The following is a 17,500-nucleotide window of genomic DNA, read 5'->3' as shown; positions in this document are numbered from 1 at the left end:
CTGATGACTGGGTTGTAGATTTAAGGAGGGGAAAAAAGATTAATTCAGCAGTGTTCCTTGATCGTCTCCTGTAAAGCTTTATGTCACTGGCAGCCTGTGCCAGACATGTTTAAAGTAGATTTTACACCGTCTGTGAACCGGGAACACACACATCGTCTCCATTCTGCCGTGTTTACATGAACACAGCCTTTGACAGCAACAATGCAACCTACAGTTATATTTGTCCATGTAAGAGGTTAGTAAACAGTGCCTTTTGGATCAGTGAAGATATCTGTAGTATCTCTAAAACCAGACAAAAAGTTCTGATCTTTGATAGGAGCAGCGCTGCAGGCAGCAGCATCACTGCGACTGGGGCAGACCAGAGGTGTGATTTCCCCCTGACAAGGGTGACAACACTGAGAGTGTGCACCAACTTCCCCTAGAACCTGGAAGGCTCTTTCTCTCCTGGTTCTTGCGCTTGCTTCCCAATTACCACAATCCCTTCTCCATTCCTGTCTATGCTCAGCGCTAACAAGGAGGTGACACTGAGGGGGGGAAAAGAAGAACAAAGAAAAGAAAAAAAGATGCTGAGAGGGCACAGGCAGATAAACACGAGATAATACTAACCCGTCCGTATAGCATGCCCAGAAAAAAGCAAGCCAGTGGTGGAGGACGAGAAGTAACTACGAGAAGTAACTATCAAAGCAGCAGGGGTAGGAGAAATGCACAGAGAGGGCAAAAATGAGACTGCAGAGTGCTACGCAGATAAATGAAAAAAGAATGACAAAGAGAGAAGGAGTAAGGGGGAGAAAGAAGTGTGTGTGTGAGTGTGTGTCTGTGTGGAGAAGGGGGGGGGGGGGTACAGAGAAGTATGAGGCCAAAGAACAACCTCAGTGGCTAACACCACAGGCCAAGACAGGATCTGCTCTTGTTAGCATAGCGCTGACAGCATGATAAGAAAGCTGCTGTCAAAGACTCAGGGCCTCCCAGCTGACTAGTTAGAGGGCACCTGATGTGGCACAATTATACCAGTGTGTGACAAGGCAGCACGGCCTGCTGCCTCGTGGATGCACCTCAGAAACAGCGGCGCGCCTCGCCTCTGGTCACAAAACAGCGATGAGTCGACTGATGCGGCATTGTAAGATCATGATTTATTCCTTTGCTTTCCGGTACAGGCGAGGCGGTGCCTGTGTTCGGCTAGCACTGACATGGAAAGGTACACTGGGGGCCCCAAACATTGAGGGTCAGCCTGAAGCATGCATAATGTATGCTCTCTCTCTCTCTCTCTCTCGTTCTTTCTCTCTCGTCTTTTCTTTTTTATTTATCCTGCTACCTCGCTGCAAGGACAGTAGGACCGAGACCCGTGTCACGTTCAAGAAATGATTACAAATTCACAAAATTATGACAGAATTATTTACAACCCGTATGCAGTCCTGAGGCACTGCGTCAGCAAAGAAAAGATGGACAGATTTAGGGTTTAAGAAGAGGAGAGGTTTAAGTGAAGGAGGTCGCTAATAATGGCGGGTTTCATGCTAACTCTGGGGTTTCATAAACGGACGGTTGGCTACCCTCTTGCTCTGCAAAACAGTAAATCACGTTAAAAAGGGCGACGGGGGAGAGAGAGGGGGGTCTTTACCCAAGAGACTAATGATTTACACACTCTAAGCCCTCGTGTCAGTGAGCACACAGAATGATGGTGGCAACCAGGAGGAGTGAAATAGTCCATGGATTGGCTCAAGCTGACAGGCTCTTCTCCGTCTCTCCCTCTCTCTCTGGCTACAGATAGCTCGGCGAGTAAGCAGAGATAATGTGCACATGACATCACTTGCTGTTTCTCCCTGAACCGTCAGGAAGCTTCAGGCTGCCCATGCGATAAGCTTCCACTCCCTTCCTGAGAGAAGAGGAGCCGGACAGAAACTATGTGAAAGAGCTGCAACTGTAATAACCGATAATATAGAGGCAGGCTGACAGTTAAAAGCAGAGCAGTATGGAAATTAATAATAATAATAAAGTAATATAAAGTTGATATTGATACTGACTATGTTGCTAATACACATCATAAACATTTGATAATGTAAGTCTATTACACTGAATAGGAATACATCAAGGTGAAGTATAAAAATGCTTATTTGGATATGTGAATGCAGCAGAAAACTGAAAGAAGAGGAAGCGCTACTCACAGTGCTAAGCTTACTCGAGGTAATGATGATGCGCCGCTCATGCAGCATGCTGGCATACAGGTGCAGCATGTTATTCACATCCACTGCCACAAAGTACTCTGTTAGATTCCTCTGATGAGACACAAAACAATAAAAAGCTCTTCTGTAAAGGTACTCGGTTAGTTATTCCTGTTAAGTACAATGATTTCGAGTTACATGGTTTACACTGTATTTGCTACACTATCAGGAAGAAAAAGGTCTTAGCTTCCTAAAGTGGGTGTACTTTGTGTGATAATGAAACCTTCTGAAACCTGCAGAAAATATTTATAGCTCTAGACTGAACACTTTTGTAGTTTTCTTCAGTAAGAGCTTTATCCTGGTCAAGGTTGAGGTGGATCCGGAGACAATCCCGGCAACACTGGGTGCAATGTGGGAGAATTGACCTCAAATGGGATGCCACACACACACAAACACACAAACACACACACACACACACACACACACAGGGCAATTTTGCGTAACCAATCCACCTACTTGCATGTCTTTGGACAGTGGGAGGAAACAGGAGAACGTAGAGAAAACCCTAGTGAACACGAGGAGAACATGCAAAACTCTGCACATTTGGTATTTAGTGGAATAAAAGTTAATGCCACTTAATATAAACTTCATAATTATTACAAGGAGATAAAAAGTGACTTAATAAAGTAAATCCTAAACAAACAGTGTAACTACAGAGAATGAAATCTGTGCACTTCTTATGTCAACTACATTAAGAATAATTAAGAAAGATACAGTGCTGTACTTCAGATCTGAGCATGCACTCACTTAAGGTACCAGCGTACTCACGTTTTCAGGTATGGTAGGAAGTGCAGTAATATCTGGGGCAACAAAGTGCAAGTGCTAGATAAACACAAAGGAAACAGAGAACAGAAGAAATGAGCCTATTTTTTTAATATTCACTCTGTGTCTAAACTTTCTAATTCTACACACTGTACACCAGTACAACAGAACTTTGGTAAATGCTACTGTAAATAAAGTATTAAATCATTATAAGCTTCATTTTAAATGTTTGAAGGTGGCTACACAATAATAATAATAATAATAATAATAATAATAATAATAATAATAAAATAAGAGTATTAGTAGCAGCAGTAGTATGAGTAGTATCAGTAGTAGTAGTATCAGTAGTAATATTAGTAATAGGAGAATTAGAAGTAGTATTACAAGTAGCAGTAGTGGTATTAGTACTACTTGTGGTAGTTGTAGTAGTAGTAGCAGCAGTAATAGTATTATTTACCATAGCAGTAGTAACAGGAGTAGTATTAAAAGAAGTATTATAGCAGGAGTATTAGCAGAAGTAGGATTAGCAGTAGCAATAGTAGTATAAGATGGATAATAAGTAGTAGTAGCAGTATCAGTAGCAGAAGAATTGGAAGTAGTATTACAAGCAGTAATGGTAGTAGTGGTAGTAGCAGTAGTATTACCAGTAGTAGTGTTAGAAGTAGTATTACAAACAGTAGCATTATTAGTAATATTAGTTGCAGCAGTAGTAGTAGTAGTATTGGTAGTGTGAGTATTATTATTATTATTATTATTAGTAGTAGTAGTAGTAGTAGGAGCAGTATTAGTATTAATACTAGTATTAGTAGCAGCAGTAATAGGATTAGTTCCAGTAGTAGTAGCACAGTAGTAATATTAGCAATAGTAGTATTAGTAGCTGTAGTAGTATTAGCATAGTATTAGTAGTAGCAGTAGTAGTATTAGTATTCACTAGTAGTATTAATTATTTTTAATATTATTAATATTAATATTAATTAGTAGTAATAATAGCAGTGGTATTAGTAATAGTAGTAGCAGGAGTACTATTGGTCCTATTAGCAGTATTAGTAACGAATGTTAAGTGTCTTGGTGCAGGAGAGAAAGTCTTTATTAAGGCCCAGAAGCCAGCAGCTCTGCTGTGACAGGATCAGGAGAGTCGGCCTGGTGTGCGTTTGAACAGCCGCACAGGTTTAATGTCTGGATCAAAGAGGCTCTGAAGCCGAGATCTCACACTGCACACTAACTTTAGCGCTTTTGTTTGCTTGCACAGTGTTCCTCGCGCTCTCTTTCTCTTCCTCCCTCTCTCTCCCCAGGCTAGGCCGTGCCTCATTGTGTGTGTGAAGAGTGTCCATCTGTTGCCGAGTGCCTGGGTTCAACACTCTTGCTGTTGCATATGCTCCACTAACAAAAGCAAGTTTATCTTGTGTAATATGAAGAAGGGGGGGAAAAAATGAACTTGGTTTGAATTATTTAAGCTCGGCAGTGAGACTCCAAGGAAAGCGCAATTTCCATCAAACGCAGGGAAAAAAAATCTACAGCAGCTGGACATTTCATTAAAGAAACTGGTTCTCCCGCAAGAAGCACAAAATTTATCTGTAACAAATTCTGACCCGAAAGAAAAGAGCAAAAAGCATTTAGTGACTCATTCATTGTCATGTGCAGGCCCCTGTGTGTTTATTCTCCCACGCAGAACGTCTGATTGGCCTCCGTGTCGTGGGCTACGCTTCCAACTGGCTGTGGCCGGCTACTCTGCAGCCATGTTTATAAAAATCACACATTATCAAAGCGCTTGTTATCACGGTGCTCTGCCTGCCTGCCTGCTGCTCTCAGTGGTGTGAGCTGGATCCTAGATACCTCCCTCCCTAAACCCACACACACACACATACACACACACACACACACAATATAGCTTTCTGCACTGTTAAAGCATTTATTGCAAATTTCCAGCGTCAGTGAGTATACTCATGATGCCACTCAATTCAAACTTAAAACCTGGTGAGAGACGGGTAACATTTAGGGATGAAATAGAAAATAAAAGGAAAAAACTGTTATTTTCTGCATATCCTGAGTAAATCACTGCTAAGTGGGGCTTTTAAGCTAGCAAGTTTACTAACTAGTTTCAGCTTCAGTGATCAAGCATAACGTGCACATCTCAGGACAGGACAAATCCGCTGTCTGCTGAATTAATCTGTATGAAAATGACTTCCACAGTTAATACAAAAAAAAAACAACAACATTTTTCTTTATGAGATAAAGGGGTTCGATCGGTAATTTATATATACAAGCAAAAACCACTGTAGAGTGCTTATTCTGCAAGGCCACGTTAAACATACAGAAAAACACGTAACAGTATAGCAGCTTTTAGCTTTTAACTCTAATGAATCTTTTTGATTTTTTCAAAGCAGAACAGAGCAGTGTAGAGGATCATTCATTATTTAAAGGTTTGTTTAGAAAGTTGTTTTTTTTTTTTGGTGGGCTAGATGGTCTTGTTGGCCTTTTAGCTGTGTTTTTTTGGCCATATTTAAAAAGGACAGCACTGGATACTTTGAGGGGAAAAAAAAACTGCAATTAACGCCAAAGTGTCGGATTTATGGGCTGCTTCTCATTCTCGCTCCTGCTTCCATGTTCGTTCCCTCACAATTCGCTGACTTTTGGCTTCCTTGATCTTTCACAACTCACCCATTGGCAATATGCAAGCACACAAGATTAAAAACTTCACACTAAAAAAAATAATAATAATAATACTAAACCAAATACTACTACACTACCACACTACAGAAATAACGCTTCACCAAATCAGCTCAGAATAATCTCATGGCATGATCTGTATCATTTGTAAAGTACAGCCATGTCATTACATGCATTAGTACATTTTAATCTGAAATGAACTGCTGCTGTTTAATTGTTGTGTGTAAAATGAGCGTGAAGGTTTTAGTGTTAAAAACAGAGGGGGTTAATAGTGGCACTGGTTACTGCACATGCTCAAAAAGAAATGATAATATACTGCTGTACTGTATGTTCAAATAAAAAAAACATTTGAATATTTGCAAAATAATAAGTTAACTGATGATAAAAGGAATACAAATTTAATTTCAAATACAAAATAAGCCATGAGACTGTTTATAAATATCTTGTATAAACAACAAAAAAAAATCACAACATGTAATAATTATATTTTTACATAGTGATATCATGATACAGGCAAATATGTATTCATATAAACAATTGATGTATATAAATATATTCATTATAAATGCGGTACAACAGTGTATCATGCAAACACTGCAGGCAAGCAGGATTGTTGATCATTTTACTCTGACACATACAAATGTCTGAAACGTCAAACAGCTAGTAATACTTTCAGGTAGATTTTTAAATCTACAAATATGCACCTCTCGCTCTGACAGGCGGCTCGTTAAGGGCGCGCTAACTTACGCTTGCAGCAGGATGTGGTGATGATATGTGAAAAGTGGCTGTTAGGGCTAACGGAGGCTGATCGGCAAGAAAATGCGGGATAGAGCCGCTCAAATCAACAAACAAACAAACAAACAAACAAACCAACCCTGTGTACCTACCACGCTCAGCGTTACGGCTGTGTTCGGTTTCGGCACGGCCAGCCCGTGCAACTTCGCCAACACGTCATTCAGATCGCTTTCCTAAGAAGAAAAAAAAAAAAAAAAAAAGAGTTATCCAAAGGATGTTAGGGGTTTGTTGTGTGTGTGTGTGTGTGTGTGTGTGTGTGTTTAGGGGGGCACAGTAACAACAATCAGTGACCAATTTGGAGTATACACGCACTGTGTATTCCTGCAGCAAGCCTACAGAGGGAGGGAAAAAAACATCCGAGTGACGCGTGTTTAACGAGCAATCCTGAGGTTAAGAGACGGTAAGCTGGGCCGCGGCAGACGCTTATTATTCAGGGGATGATTTATGGCTGGCGTTGGCTGTTCGTAATTAACCGTAGGTCCTCACTCAGTGAAGGCGGCTTTAAGAAGCCTTTGGAGAGTAGCGTCGCCACAAAACAGGCCCCCGGATTATAACGCTGGTCTTTTACGAGCTCTCACGACAAGGGCGCAATTTATTTTCTTGGACTTTGCGTGCAGTTTGAATAACGTTACACTAATGCCGGGAAGGAAGACAAGCACACAAAAGAATTTTTTTTTTTTTAATGTCAGACTAAATTTAATTTTAAAAATGAAATCTGGTATTTTTACAACAAACTGAGTAAGACATTTTATAAATGGTGAAAAAAAAAAAACAGACGTACTGAATTTTATCATAAATGTAGTCGATTAGTCAAGGTACATTTTTGGTGTCTGATGTTTGCTAGTTTTGCACTGGAGCTTCACGGTTCATGTAGCCAACAGGTCATGGAAGTTGATCTCACCCTAAAAGATGCTGATTTTGTACAAAGCAAATAGTCTACGTTTACAAAATTCTCACTGGAACTATATTATTAACTGTATAACTTCCAGCTTTCTTGTACAGCGCTGCATTTAAACTTTTCGATACCAAGGAACGTTCTTGAATTCAATTCAGTTCAGTTCAGTTTTTTTTAACAGCACTTTTAATCCGCTTTACAGATTTAGGTCCCTAATGAGCAAGCCAGGGGCGAGAAAAATCTCTCTGAGACAAGAAACCTTGAGAGAAACCATAGAGGAGCCCAGTCTCTTCTAGTTAACTCCAGATAGTGGGATTATACATCATTCCAGTAAACAGATGTAGAAGTGTAAAGGTAAACAGTACTAAGTGTGCTGACATCATGTTCAGTAGTCCTGAGATAAGCACAGGACAGTTGCAGCTGTCTAAGATGGCTTCCTATAATGTTAGAGCTCAGCGAGGCTGTGAATGGCATCGAGCACACGTCACACTGCATGTCTAAGCCGATCGACTGCATTGAGTGAAAAACTGTGCAGGTTGAATCGTGGGCTGAACGCTGACTTCATGACGCTGCGTGCTTGTGTGCGTATCTGCATTTCAGCATAGCACAAGCTACTCTCACGAGATCCTGGATGCTCACACGTGCGGTCAGTAAAACAGCCTGAGGTAACAGTTCATTTCCTCTTGCCTTAAACCATCCACACTCCTGTCTGTCCTCGTCAGCCGACATGAGCTTCACATGTAGTGTGTGCTGTCACACAGTCTCCGAAGACTCAGACTCATTTGGCACAGGGCTATAACTCTGTTGCGCAATTGTTTTAGGGGGAAAAAAAAAAGTTCTTTTGTTCATTATTTATAATTGCATTTTGTAGAGGGGTGTTTTGGGGGATGAATTGAGAGCTCAGGCAATAAAAGCAAAAACAGGAGTAAATATGTAATATGAAATAGAAATTTAAAAAACCTTCTCATATATCTACGCAGGGTGTCTATAAAGTCAGGAACGAATGAAAGTTAAACATATAAGCTACTTTTTTGTAATTATTTATTTACATTTATTTGTATGTTTATTTTTTTCTGTACAGGTGAAAAATTGCATGAAAGGGTATATATGGGGATGAAAGGGGATATGTGTGTGTGTACATATATATATATATATATATATATATATATATATATATATATATATATATATATATATATATATATATATACACACACACACACACACACACACACACACAGACCTTATATATATGTAAGAGACAAAAAATGACATTAACAGTAGACAAAAGATGTGAGTGTGTTATTTTTATATATATATATATATATATATATATATATATATATATATATATATATATATATATAAATAACACACTCACATCTTTTGTCTACTGTTAATGTCATTTTTTGTCTCTTTTCCATGGATTCATATTATATATTTGAATACATATAGACTCTGAGACTCAAGATCATTTTTAATTTTTCATTTCTGCTGTTCTTGTCTTTCAGAATAACCTTTTTCAGCTTGTTTATGCATTTTTGCTGTTTATGCATTCTTTCAGTAGCACTGCTGAGTGTAACGACATGACAGCCCAATGATGCAGCAACACCAAGTTTCTACATGGTTTCTTAAATGTTTTTTTTTTTTTTTTAATTTCACAAAAGCTGCATATTTCCCTCCACTCTTCATCCCCCCCCTTGTTTTCCTTATGTAGTTTTATTATGCTACATACTTTGGGGAAAGAAAAAGAAAAAAAAAAACAAGTTTTTTGGACGCAGTGCATTTCCCAGAGATTTGTTTTCCAGTAATTTGCGAAGGACCCACTTCCTGTTCCATGTTTGGTCTGTTAAATGTCAACAACGCAGCAAAGCAAAACAGGCGAGTGCCAACCAGCTCCGCCTGACTAACTGGGCTGGGACTAACCTTCTCCTGTCTGCACACTTCGCCGTGTAACTAGCGAGTTTGGTTTTCTCGGCTAATAGAGTGACGGAGGGTCGTGTTTTTTTTTCCTGGCTGGCAGGCGTCAGTGACGTGAGCGGCTCGCGCAGTAGAGGGCCTGCTTAGGTCCAGCTACATGAACACAGTGTAATAATAAATAAGAGTGTGTTTTAAAAGTCCTCGTTAGCATTTCAAGGTGCAAACGTGAGAAACGGACAGTCTCGTGCACGCTGATGTTATATAAAAAAACAACAATTTCTAAAAGCTATAAGGACATCAATTGGTTGCTTTTAAGCATTTTTAGTGTTCTGTAAACGTACCTGGTGTTTTGTTAAGTAGTCTGCAAGGGTGTTTAGCAGCTTGTAGTAAATCTCAAACCAGGGAAGATAGCTGTAACGAAAAGAAAAAAAAAGCAGAAAGAGACATGGATTCTGGAGGCAAATGTAATTATCATGACACAGAAAAACACAATAAGAAAATGAGTATCCCACAATTGCAGCCTCCGAAACTGGTTTGTACCACTAAATCCACCCCCTACCTTCCTGTCTGACCTTGACATTTAACCCAGCGGCATTAGGCTTCCTCTAGCAATTTTTAGCTCCAGTCCCTATTATCACATTCTTTGTACTTGCTGGTATCCGCATTTTAAACATTCCAGTCAAAGCTGTTCTTTGAGGAGTGGGGAAATAAAAAAGATTTGGTTTCTTTAACAAAATAGCATGATTAGGCCACTGTAGCCTGTATTAAACAAAGGCCGTGTGTGTGTGTGTGTGTGTGTGTGTGTGTGTGTGTGTGTGTCTAAGAGATGCAATGGTTTACAAGCATGCTGCGCCCATATGCACCAACACAGCCCAGGCGTCTTACATTAGCCACTACATGAGCTTTTTCCCCCCTTTCAGTTTAAATGGCTACCCAGGCTGACTGAATAAAAAAAAAACTGTACTGTCTCTGTTTTAACTAATCACACAATACCTCGCCAAGAGACACCATATCATGTATCCGCAACATCGTGTTTTTTGTTTAGCTTGACAGAATCTTGGCAAACTTGACAGGATTCTGGAGGTGGAACAGGGCCAACATTTTGTTTTAGCTTAGAGGTTGCAAGAACACACACACCATTTATTTTGTTATGCAATGTAATGAAAAAATGTGAACTGCTCACTTTTTTGTTTTTTTAATCCTGCCTTGCATTTTTATGCAAGTCTCACACTTAATTGAAGTTGATTACATCATTTGGGCTATGTTTTTGTGTGTGTGTGTGTGTGTGTGTTGCTTGAAATATGCAAGCATAAACCTAAAAAAAAAAAAAAAGAAGCGTTAGGATTAATGAATGAAAAAAGTCAGATAATAATAACATTTTTAAAAAGTTTTTTTAACCGTTGTTTAAAAAAAGTTCCACATGCAACCACAGACAGCCGGCTGATGAGTGTTATTTTTTTTTTTTGTCTTCGCATGGGTCAGTAAGCGCTTCAGTAGACTGGAATTAACAGACAACAAGGAAAACAATAGTGAACGTAATGCAAATTTTCATATCGCTAAATCCGCTGAGGCGACCCGATGACAGGCGGTTCCAAGTGAAGAGCGCTCAAGCGCAATTCTGCATGACCATTAACCTGAAACAATCAAGCCTTAATATGCCAATATTTTGACATCCGTAGAAAGATTCTCCCAAACCAGGTCAGAACCCAAATACATCTACACAAACCCCAAAAGCTGTGTAAGGTTATGTTTTACACAGACTGCCATCATGCACAGGACATTCAGGACATCACAGTCAACTAACACCTCGAACAATCCTGTTTGCCATAAACAACAAAGCTAGCAGTTATCTCCCTCGCCCTCTTTGTTTGAAAGGATGCTAATCCTCCACTTCTTTTTTCACTCATGAAGGGGAGTTTACTGCTGTCAGAGAGACTCGACAGGCCTCGAAGAACCCAAACACTCATTATACTCCTAAAATGAGGAAGCCTGTAAATCTTTTGTTTTTAAAGACAAATAAATTACAACTGAATGAGCAGAGTGAAGCTCGGTTTATCAAGATACAGCATTAAGGGAGGAACTCCTTGCACACATACCTGTGTTGTATAAATAATGCTCCATTTCAACGCGTTTAACAGAAATTACAGGTCAGAATTTTTGCTGCTCGAGCAGCCCTAAGTCCCCTAATCTCTTCATGGTCAGCGAGTAAGAATGTGTTTGTATTTGACAAATCCTGCGATAGAGAGACATTCATCATTCTGAGCCGCGCTGCAGGCCGAGGCATTCTCTCCGGCCCTTTTAAGCTCTCCGCTTGAAAGTGGTTCACCTTCTCGCAAAAAAGTACACCAGCATCTAACCTCTCTCTCTCTCTCACACACACGCACACACACGCACGCACACACACACACACGAGCGCTAAACTGGGCTACTCATATCTACATCATCTGAGAATGATTTAAGCGTGAAAAAGCAATAAATGACACACGAGTGTCCGCAATAATGCAAAAATCTTAACTTCGATTTATTATTTTTTTTTGTAGGTTTTAATTTTGATTCTCTACCTAAACAATGCAAAATCGTGATAATCATTAACCAGAAATTTGCATTACGGCACACTACTTTAGGAATAATTATTGTCTAAAAACAATAACAGTTCTTACACATTGCTCTATATATATATATCAATCATACAACCATCATATGACTCCAGGATAAATAATCCCAACCCACGTCAGGAAAAATGCTGTCTCTACCCTACTTTCAGAAATTATTAAAGGATAAGAGTGATCTTCTAAATTTCTATCATCATCATAATTTACTGCCATGGTGGTGTTAGATGTGATTTTATAGTCAGACTCTTTAAAAAGGTTTTATTCTAACTAGTTACTGAAAATTATTATTTAGATTCAGTCTGTATTTTTCACAGATCAAATGCAATAATATAACATAACATTTGTTTTATACGTGTTTAATACGTGATAGAAAATAAACGACTACGTGACCTAAGAGAATATATTCACTGTGAAATGAGCAATGTCTATAACAAATAAATTCCTCTCTCTAAATTTAGATTCATTTTACTGACTCCACTGTGTGAGCCTGACTAAGGAGCTCGTAAGATCCAATCATATTGCTTTTAAAAAAAGAGCGCTGGCCTGAAGGAACCCTGGCTCTTTCGCCCTGGGCTCCAGACAAAAGCCTGTCCAAATAAAACTGTCCTTCTCATTAGGCTAATTCCTCATGTAAGCAAAGGCGACAATTTTATAGTCCCACTACTTCAGCCATCACGTGGACGCGGACCATTCTAATTACTCAGATTATATTCGAGAAGAGCATAAGAGAGTTATTACTGTTCCTAAAACACACACACACACACACACACACACACATGAAAAAGAATAGAGTGAGAAACTATAGTAAAATATTTTTAAGTGAAAATTACAGTGTTTAGTTTTTAGCTATATTTTTCATATATACATATATATTATATAAAATCATTAAATTAAATAGTAGATATAAATATATAATACACACATTTAATATAAATTACGTGATATGAATGCAATGTAAAATCAGAATTTTTTATTATATTATACATTACTCTATATTATGTTTATATATTTACTGTATTTAATCTCTATATGATGTATTTGTTCCTGGTAAACATATTATACATGGCGTTCTATTACACATAAATAAATAAAACTAGTGTTCTTCATTTGTCAGGTATTTATTTGTAACGACACAATGCAAACAAAGGACTTGGAGACCTTTAAAAAAAAAAAAAAAAAAAAAAACTCTAAATGAATTTCTTATTATAAAGTAAGCCATGCAAACTACTCAGAATGCATAATGAATTTTATACATCATATGTCAAATGAATTAGCATGTAAAACTCAGCGAGAAGGACAGGGGAGACTTCTGCTAATTGGCAGTGAGGCTTCATGCATAATTATCGGCAAAGCATCTCTGGCATGCTACCGTGCCAGTAGCCGAATAATGAGAGGAAAGAAAGAAGAAGAAGGGGGGGGGTTAAAAAAAAAAAATAAAAAAAAAACAAAGCCCATCCAGGCCAGGGTGAGATGAGAAAAGATCCTGGCAGCAGCTCATCAAGTCAATGATAAACCTGCAATTGGCCATCAACAGCCATTCGTTTTACTGAAAAATAACAAAAAGAAACATTTCTGAAAGTGTATTCGGAAATTTGTTCGAGCAGTTTTCCTTTTTTGGGCTTCACATTTTACTGACGTTGCTTTTGTGGTATAGTTCTGATCGAGCATTTCTCTCACAGGTCATTTTCAGTATGACTTTTTGTCATATTGTCACAAAGGTGCAATCCTGAGTCATAATTCATGAATATGTAATGAAACACGGGACAGATGAAGAAGATAAAATTGTTGCTTCAATTAATTAAAAGAAAATAAAAAGAAATAAAATGTGCGTAAATTCATAGACCATTGTTAATTTAATTACAATGAAATGACATTAATTGGATAAAATATACATCCATTCACTCAAAATAAATATTTATTCAATGGAACAAAGCTACATGTAGAGACGTGTAGACATTTTTCTCATCCCCTGGTTTTGGAGTTGATTATTTAATCTCCCAAGCCTCAGCTTTTCCTGAGCACACAGAGGTAGTGGCATTAGAGAGAAAGTGCTGTGACTCACCTGAGCAGACAGATGCACACCTTGCAGCCGGAGGTGAGACGGCAGAATCCGAACCTCTGCTTGCTCTCGATATCAGTCAGAACAAACGTGAAGTTCTGGCCCACCTGATTCTGGGACACTCTGTAGCCACATAACACACACACACACACACACACACACACACACGCGCGCACACAAGAGGACACAACAGCGAGCTTTACAAAGGCCTGCACTAACTAACCAGACTTATTTCTCACAACATGACTCATATTTTTAAAAAAGTGGGTGGGAGGTTTGAACCTGTTTGCTTAATTACTCGACAAATGAGTGTTATGCTTATTTCAAAAACCTCAAAAATATGAATGATTGCGACGCAAAATATTAATAAACAGCTTTCACTGCTAGAGCAGCTTGCTGATTGTGTCGTTATCTGAGCAGTGCTTCAGTTCACAGTGCTGTACGTGCATTACACTCTACATAAGGCATATTCCTTAATGTTTGGCCAAACAGGAAGGGAATGAATATCACTGCTCCATAAAAAGAAAGAGCGACTGCTGCGGACTGAAAGCAGTCTGGACGATTCGAACTGCACGTCTCACTGCTTCACGTGTGCTGTTTCGGCTACGCCTGTGTTCACTTCAACACTAGATGGCAGCAGTTAAGCTTCAACAGAAAGAAGGACGCCTTCCCCTTCTCCCTCACTGCCTGTAAAAACGGTACAAAGGCACTTTTTCACATTTTTGTTTTCAGAATCAGGATGATGTCCCTACATCACACTGTTTTACACACACACACACACACACACACACACACACACACAGGCAGACCTACTTACCTGTTGTAAGTAGATTTTTTTGGTTTGTTTCATATACTTTCATTCATTATATTCATTAATTTACTGTGTGTTTGAGTGTAGAGAGAGGGGTATATTATTGGTTTTTTCGTATTTTTAAAAAAATAAACGTGAGTGGAGGGAGAAGAGGTCAATAAGAGGGAGTCTTACCTTTCTACATCAAAGGGGAAACAGAACTTGGGCACCGTCTGCAGGACCTCCTGTGACAAAACGGAAAAAGACAACACCATATAATAAAATTACACAGGGGAGTATACAGTGAATAACCTCCCCGCAGGAGGTCGCACTCACACACACACACACACACACACACACAAGGTTTGGTGTTGCTACAGGCATGTAGCATATATATTTGGCATATCTGTATTTAAAGAAATACTTCAAACATTTTCCCCCCAACATAAGCTTTACCTACTGCAGCAGTAACAAATGTGTAATTACCAAAAACTAATGTTTCTCTGTACAGAAAAGTTCTTTACTTGAAACTCAGCTGTAATTGAAGCCCATGAGCAGTCAGTAAACATTACACTATGTGACCATAAAGCTCAAATTCAAATACACACCCGTTACACACGACCAGTAAAGGTCTCAGGATAGGACAGACCTGCCTCAACAAAGCTTCATTAATGTCCTTTTATCCAACTCGCCTGAACTGCTGGAGCATCGCAGCGAAAAGGAATTCTCATGCTTTGATTTTCGCCAAAAGATTCTGTCTTTTTTATTTATTTATTTATTTTTTAACCATCAGAATCACAGACCTTGACTGTTAACACCATCATAATTCCATCCCTTCAGGACTGTTTTTCAGGATCGTCCCTAATGCTCTACTGACTCAAAAGAACACAAACATTTATCGAATGGCCCTTAAAAGGCATTTTTTAATTAAACTGCTTTTCTCTTCTTTTCTCAGTATAGGGGAATGTGCTGAAATTATTCCTATATGCAAGTGATCTTAGACCAGGTTGAAAAAAAAAAAACACCACCACAGAAGAGCTGCTTTAAGCTAAAGCCTGATTCGGTATTCACGGCAACAATTACACGTTATGCTTTATCCTTTATGTTTTAGTACAAATTTCTCAATAAGGGTAACGGAACAAAGTATCAGATGGCGTAAGTGACACTTGAGCTCAGCGATGCCTCAGCAAGCAGACGGGGCTCTCGGCAGCTTAAATAATTAGCTACCATTAACTTCATTCACCGGCAAGGTGGAATAAGGAAAGGGAGGGGAGGATTGAGACGCAGCCGAAGGTTGCTGGAAGATTGTAGAGACAATGGGTGAGTGGATCAGTGAGGAGAAAGCGGCCTTAAGGGCTTTACCACCCCGCGTGGCCCCACGGGGATCGTCCCTGCACCAGTAGCATATGGATTTCCACATTCGGCCCAGCACCATATGGGTTAGCCACGTCTGGCTGGTGCCACACCACAGCTTAGCCATGGGGAACCGCCAGCGATCCCCTCACACGTATATAGATAGCTGCCACCACTTGAACGGAGGGTGTGGTGTTTGAGCGTGTTTTTATTTGTGTGCGCGAGTGCAGAGCTGATGACTGGCTGTTGTACAGCTCAGTAGGTGGCGGAGGCGGGTGGGGGGATTGGGAGACTAGTGAACCAGATAGCAGAAGACGAGGACTGAAGGATCTGGCAGGAGAGCAGAGCTGGCAGAGACTGCCATGTCTTGCTGCGGCCTGTGACTGTACAAGTGTTTGTTTTTTGTTTTTTTTTTAAAAATTTTTAAATAAATAAGTTGCACACAAGCAAGCTCGACACGCCGTATGTGCACACTGCTATTATTAGCCACTATAGGTGCCCATCAATATGTTCCTGCACATCTTGCTTCTTTGGGGCATGGATATGGCAGAATTAAACTCGTCTCTTCATTCCAAAGCGGTCACGACCACTTCGTTGGTCCAGCTACCGGATTTTAGAGAGTTTAGAGTCTTTACCCTTAATATAAGAAAGCTGGTCATGTGATGAACGGCTAAAGGAAGTGTGTATGACAAACAGGAAAGCGTCTTGCACATAAACGTAAACCCACTCTATGTCAGTTTATAAAAAATAAGGGGAATACATCATCGATATCAGTGTTACACAGATTTATATTCCTGGGAAGAATGGAAAGGATGGCATTCTTGGCTTCTTCAACAAACAGTGCAACACTGAACAATCACAGTTCATGCTCTCCTTTAAATGTGTTCGGCTGTCATGTGACTTCACACGAGTTTGATAAGATGCTGTTCTTATCCATCATGCTCGCAGAATGGCAGGCGGTGTATGACACAGGACAAGGAGGTAGAAACTAGCACTGACCAAATCTTAAAAAAATAAATAAATAAAAATAATAATAATTAAAAAGAGAGAGAAAAACAGGAAACTGGCTGATCCTCATAGCTATTTAAACTAATCATGATATTGAAATTATACCCTAACACACAGCATCTACTCCGGCATAGAAAAAAAAAAGACAAATATGGGCAAACTCACACTAGGTAGAAATTTCTGGCACCTGTACCAACCACTTGGCACCCAGCATCCCTTCTGCAAACCTGATTCCCATGATTCTCCCTGTAGCATTAACTCAATCTAAATCTATAGTGTGTCTCACACACCTTCATCTCCTCTTCCTCACTCCAGGTGATCAGGGGACGACACCGAAACATGTCAAGGGAAGAAAGGCAGACTGGGTAAGGGACAGAGTGTGTGTTGTTGCATTTATTTCCTTTCCCTACCTTTTCTTTTTCC

At 39.5% G+C, this 17,500-nt stretch overlaps 1 protein-coding gene across 1 annotated transcript in view; it reads right to left on the bottom strand.

Moving 5' to 3' along the window:
- The window catches only part of dennd1b (DENN/MADD domain containing 1B), a 93,596-nt gene that overhangs the window by 34,914 nt on the left and 41,182 nt on the right, over positions 1-17,500 (bottom strand). The window contains exons 4-9 of the mRNA XM_034308759.2: positions 14,912-14,961; positions 13,930-14,049; positions 9,597-9,666; positions 6,533-6,613; positions 2,985-3,038; positions 2,160-2,270 (exon numbers count right to left, since the gene is read on the bottom strand). Coding sequence (XP_034164650.1) covers positions 2,160-2,270; positions 2,985-3,038; positions 6,533-6,613; positions 9,597-9,666; positions 13,930-14,049; positions 14,912-14,961 — 486 coding nt within the window. The remainder of the gene's footprint in view (positions 1-2,159; positions 2,271-2,984; positions 3,039-6,532; positions 6,614-9,596; positions 9,667-13,929; positions 14,050-14,911; positions 14,962-17,500) is intronic.

This window comes from Pangasianodon hypophthalmus, chromosome 11 (genome assembly GCF_027358585.1).
Source record: "Pangasianodon hypophthalmus isolate fPanHyp1 chromosome 11, fPanHyp1.pri, whole genome shotgun sequence".
Lineage (NCBI taxonomy): Eukaryota > Metazoa > Chordata > Actinopteri > Siluriformes > Pangasiidae > Pangasianodon > Pangasianodon hypophthalmus.
Note: the sequence above shows the minus strand (reverse complement) of the source record. Positions and strands in the feature narration are given on the sequence as shown.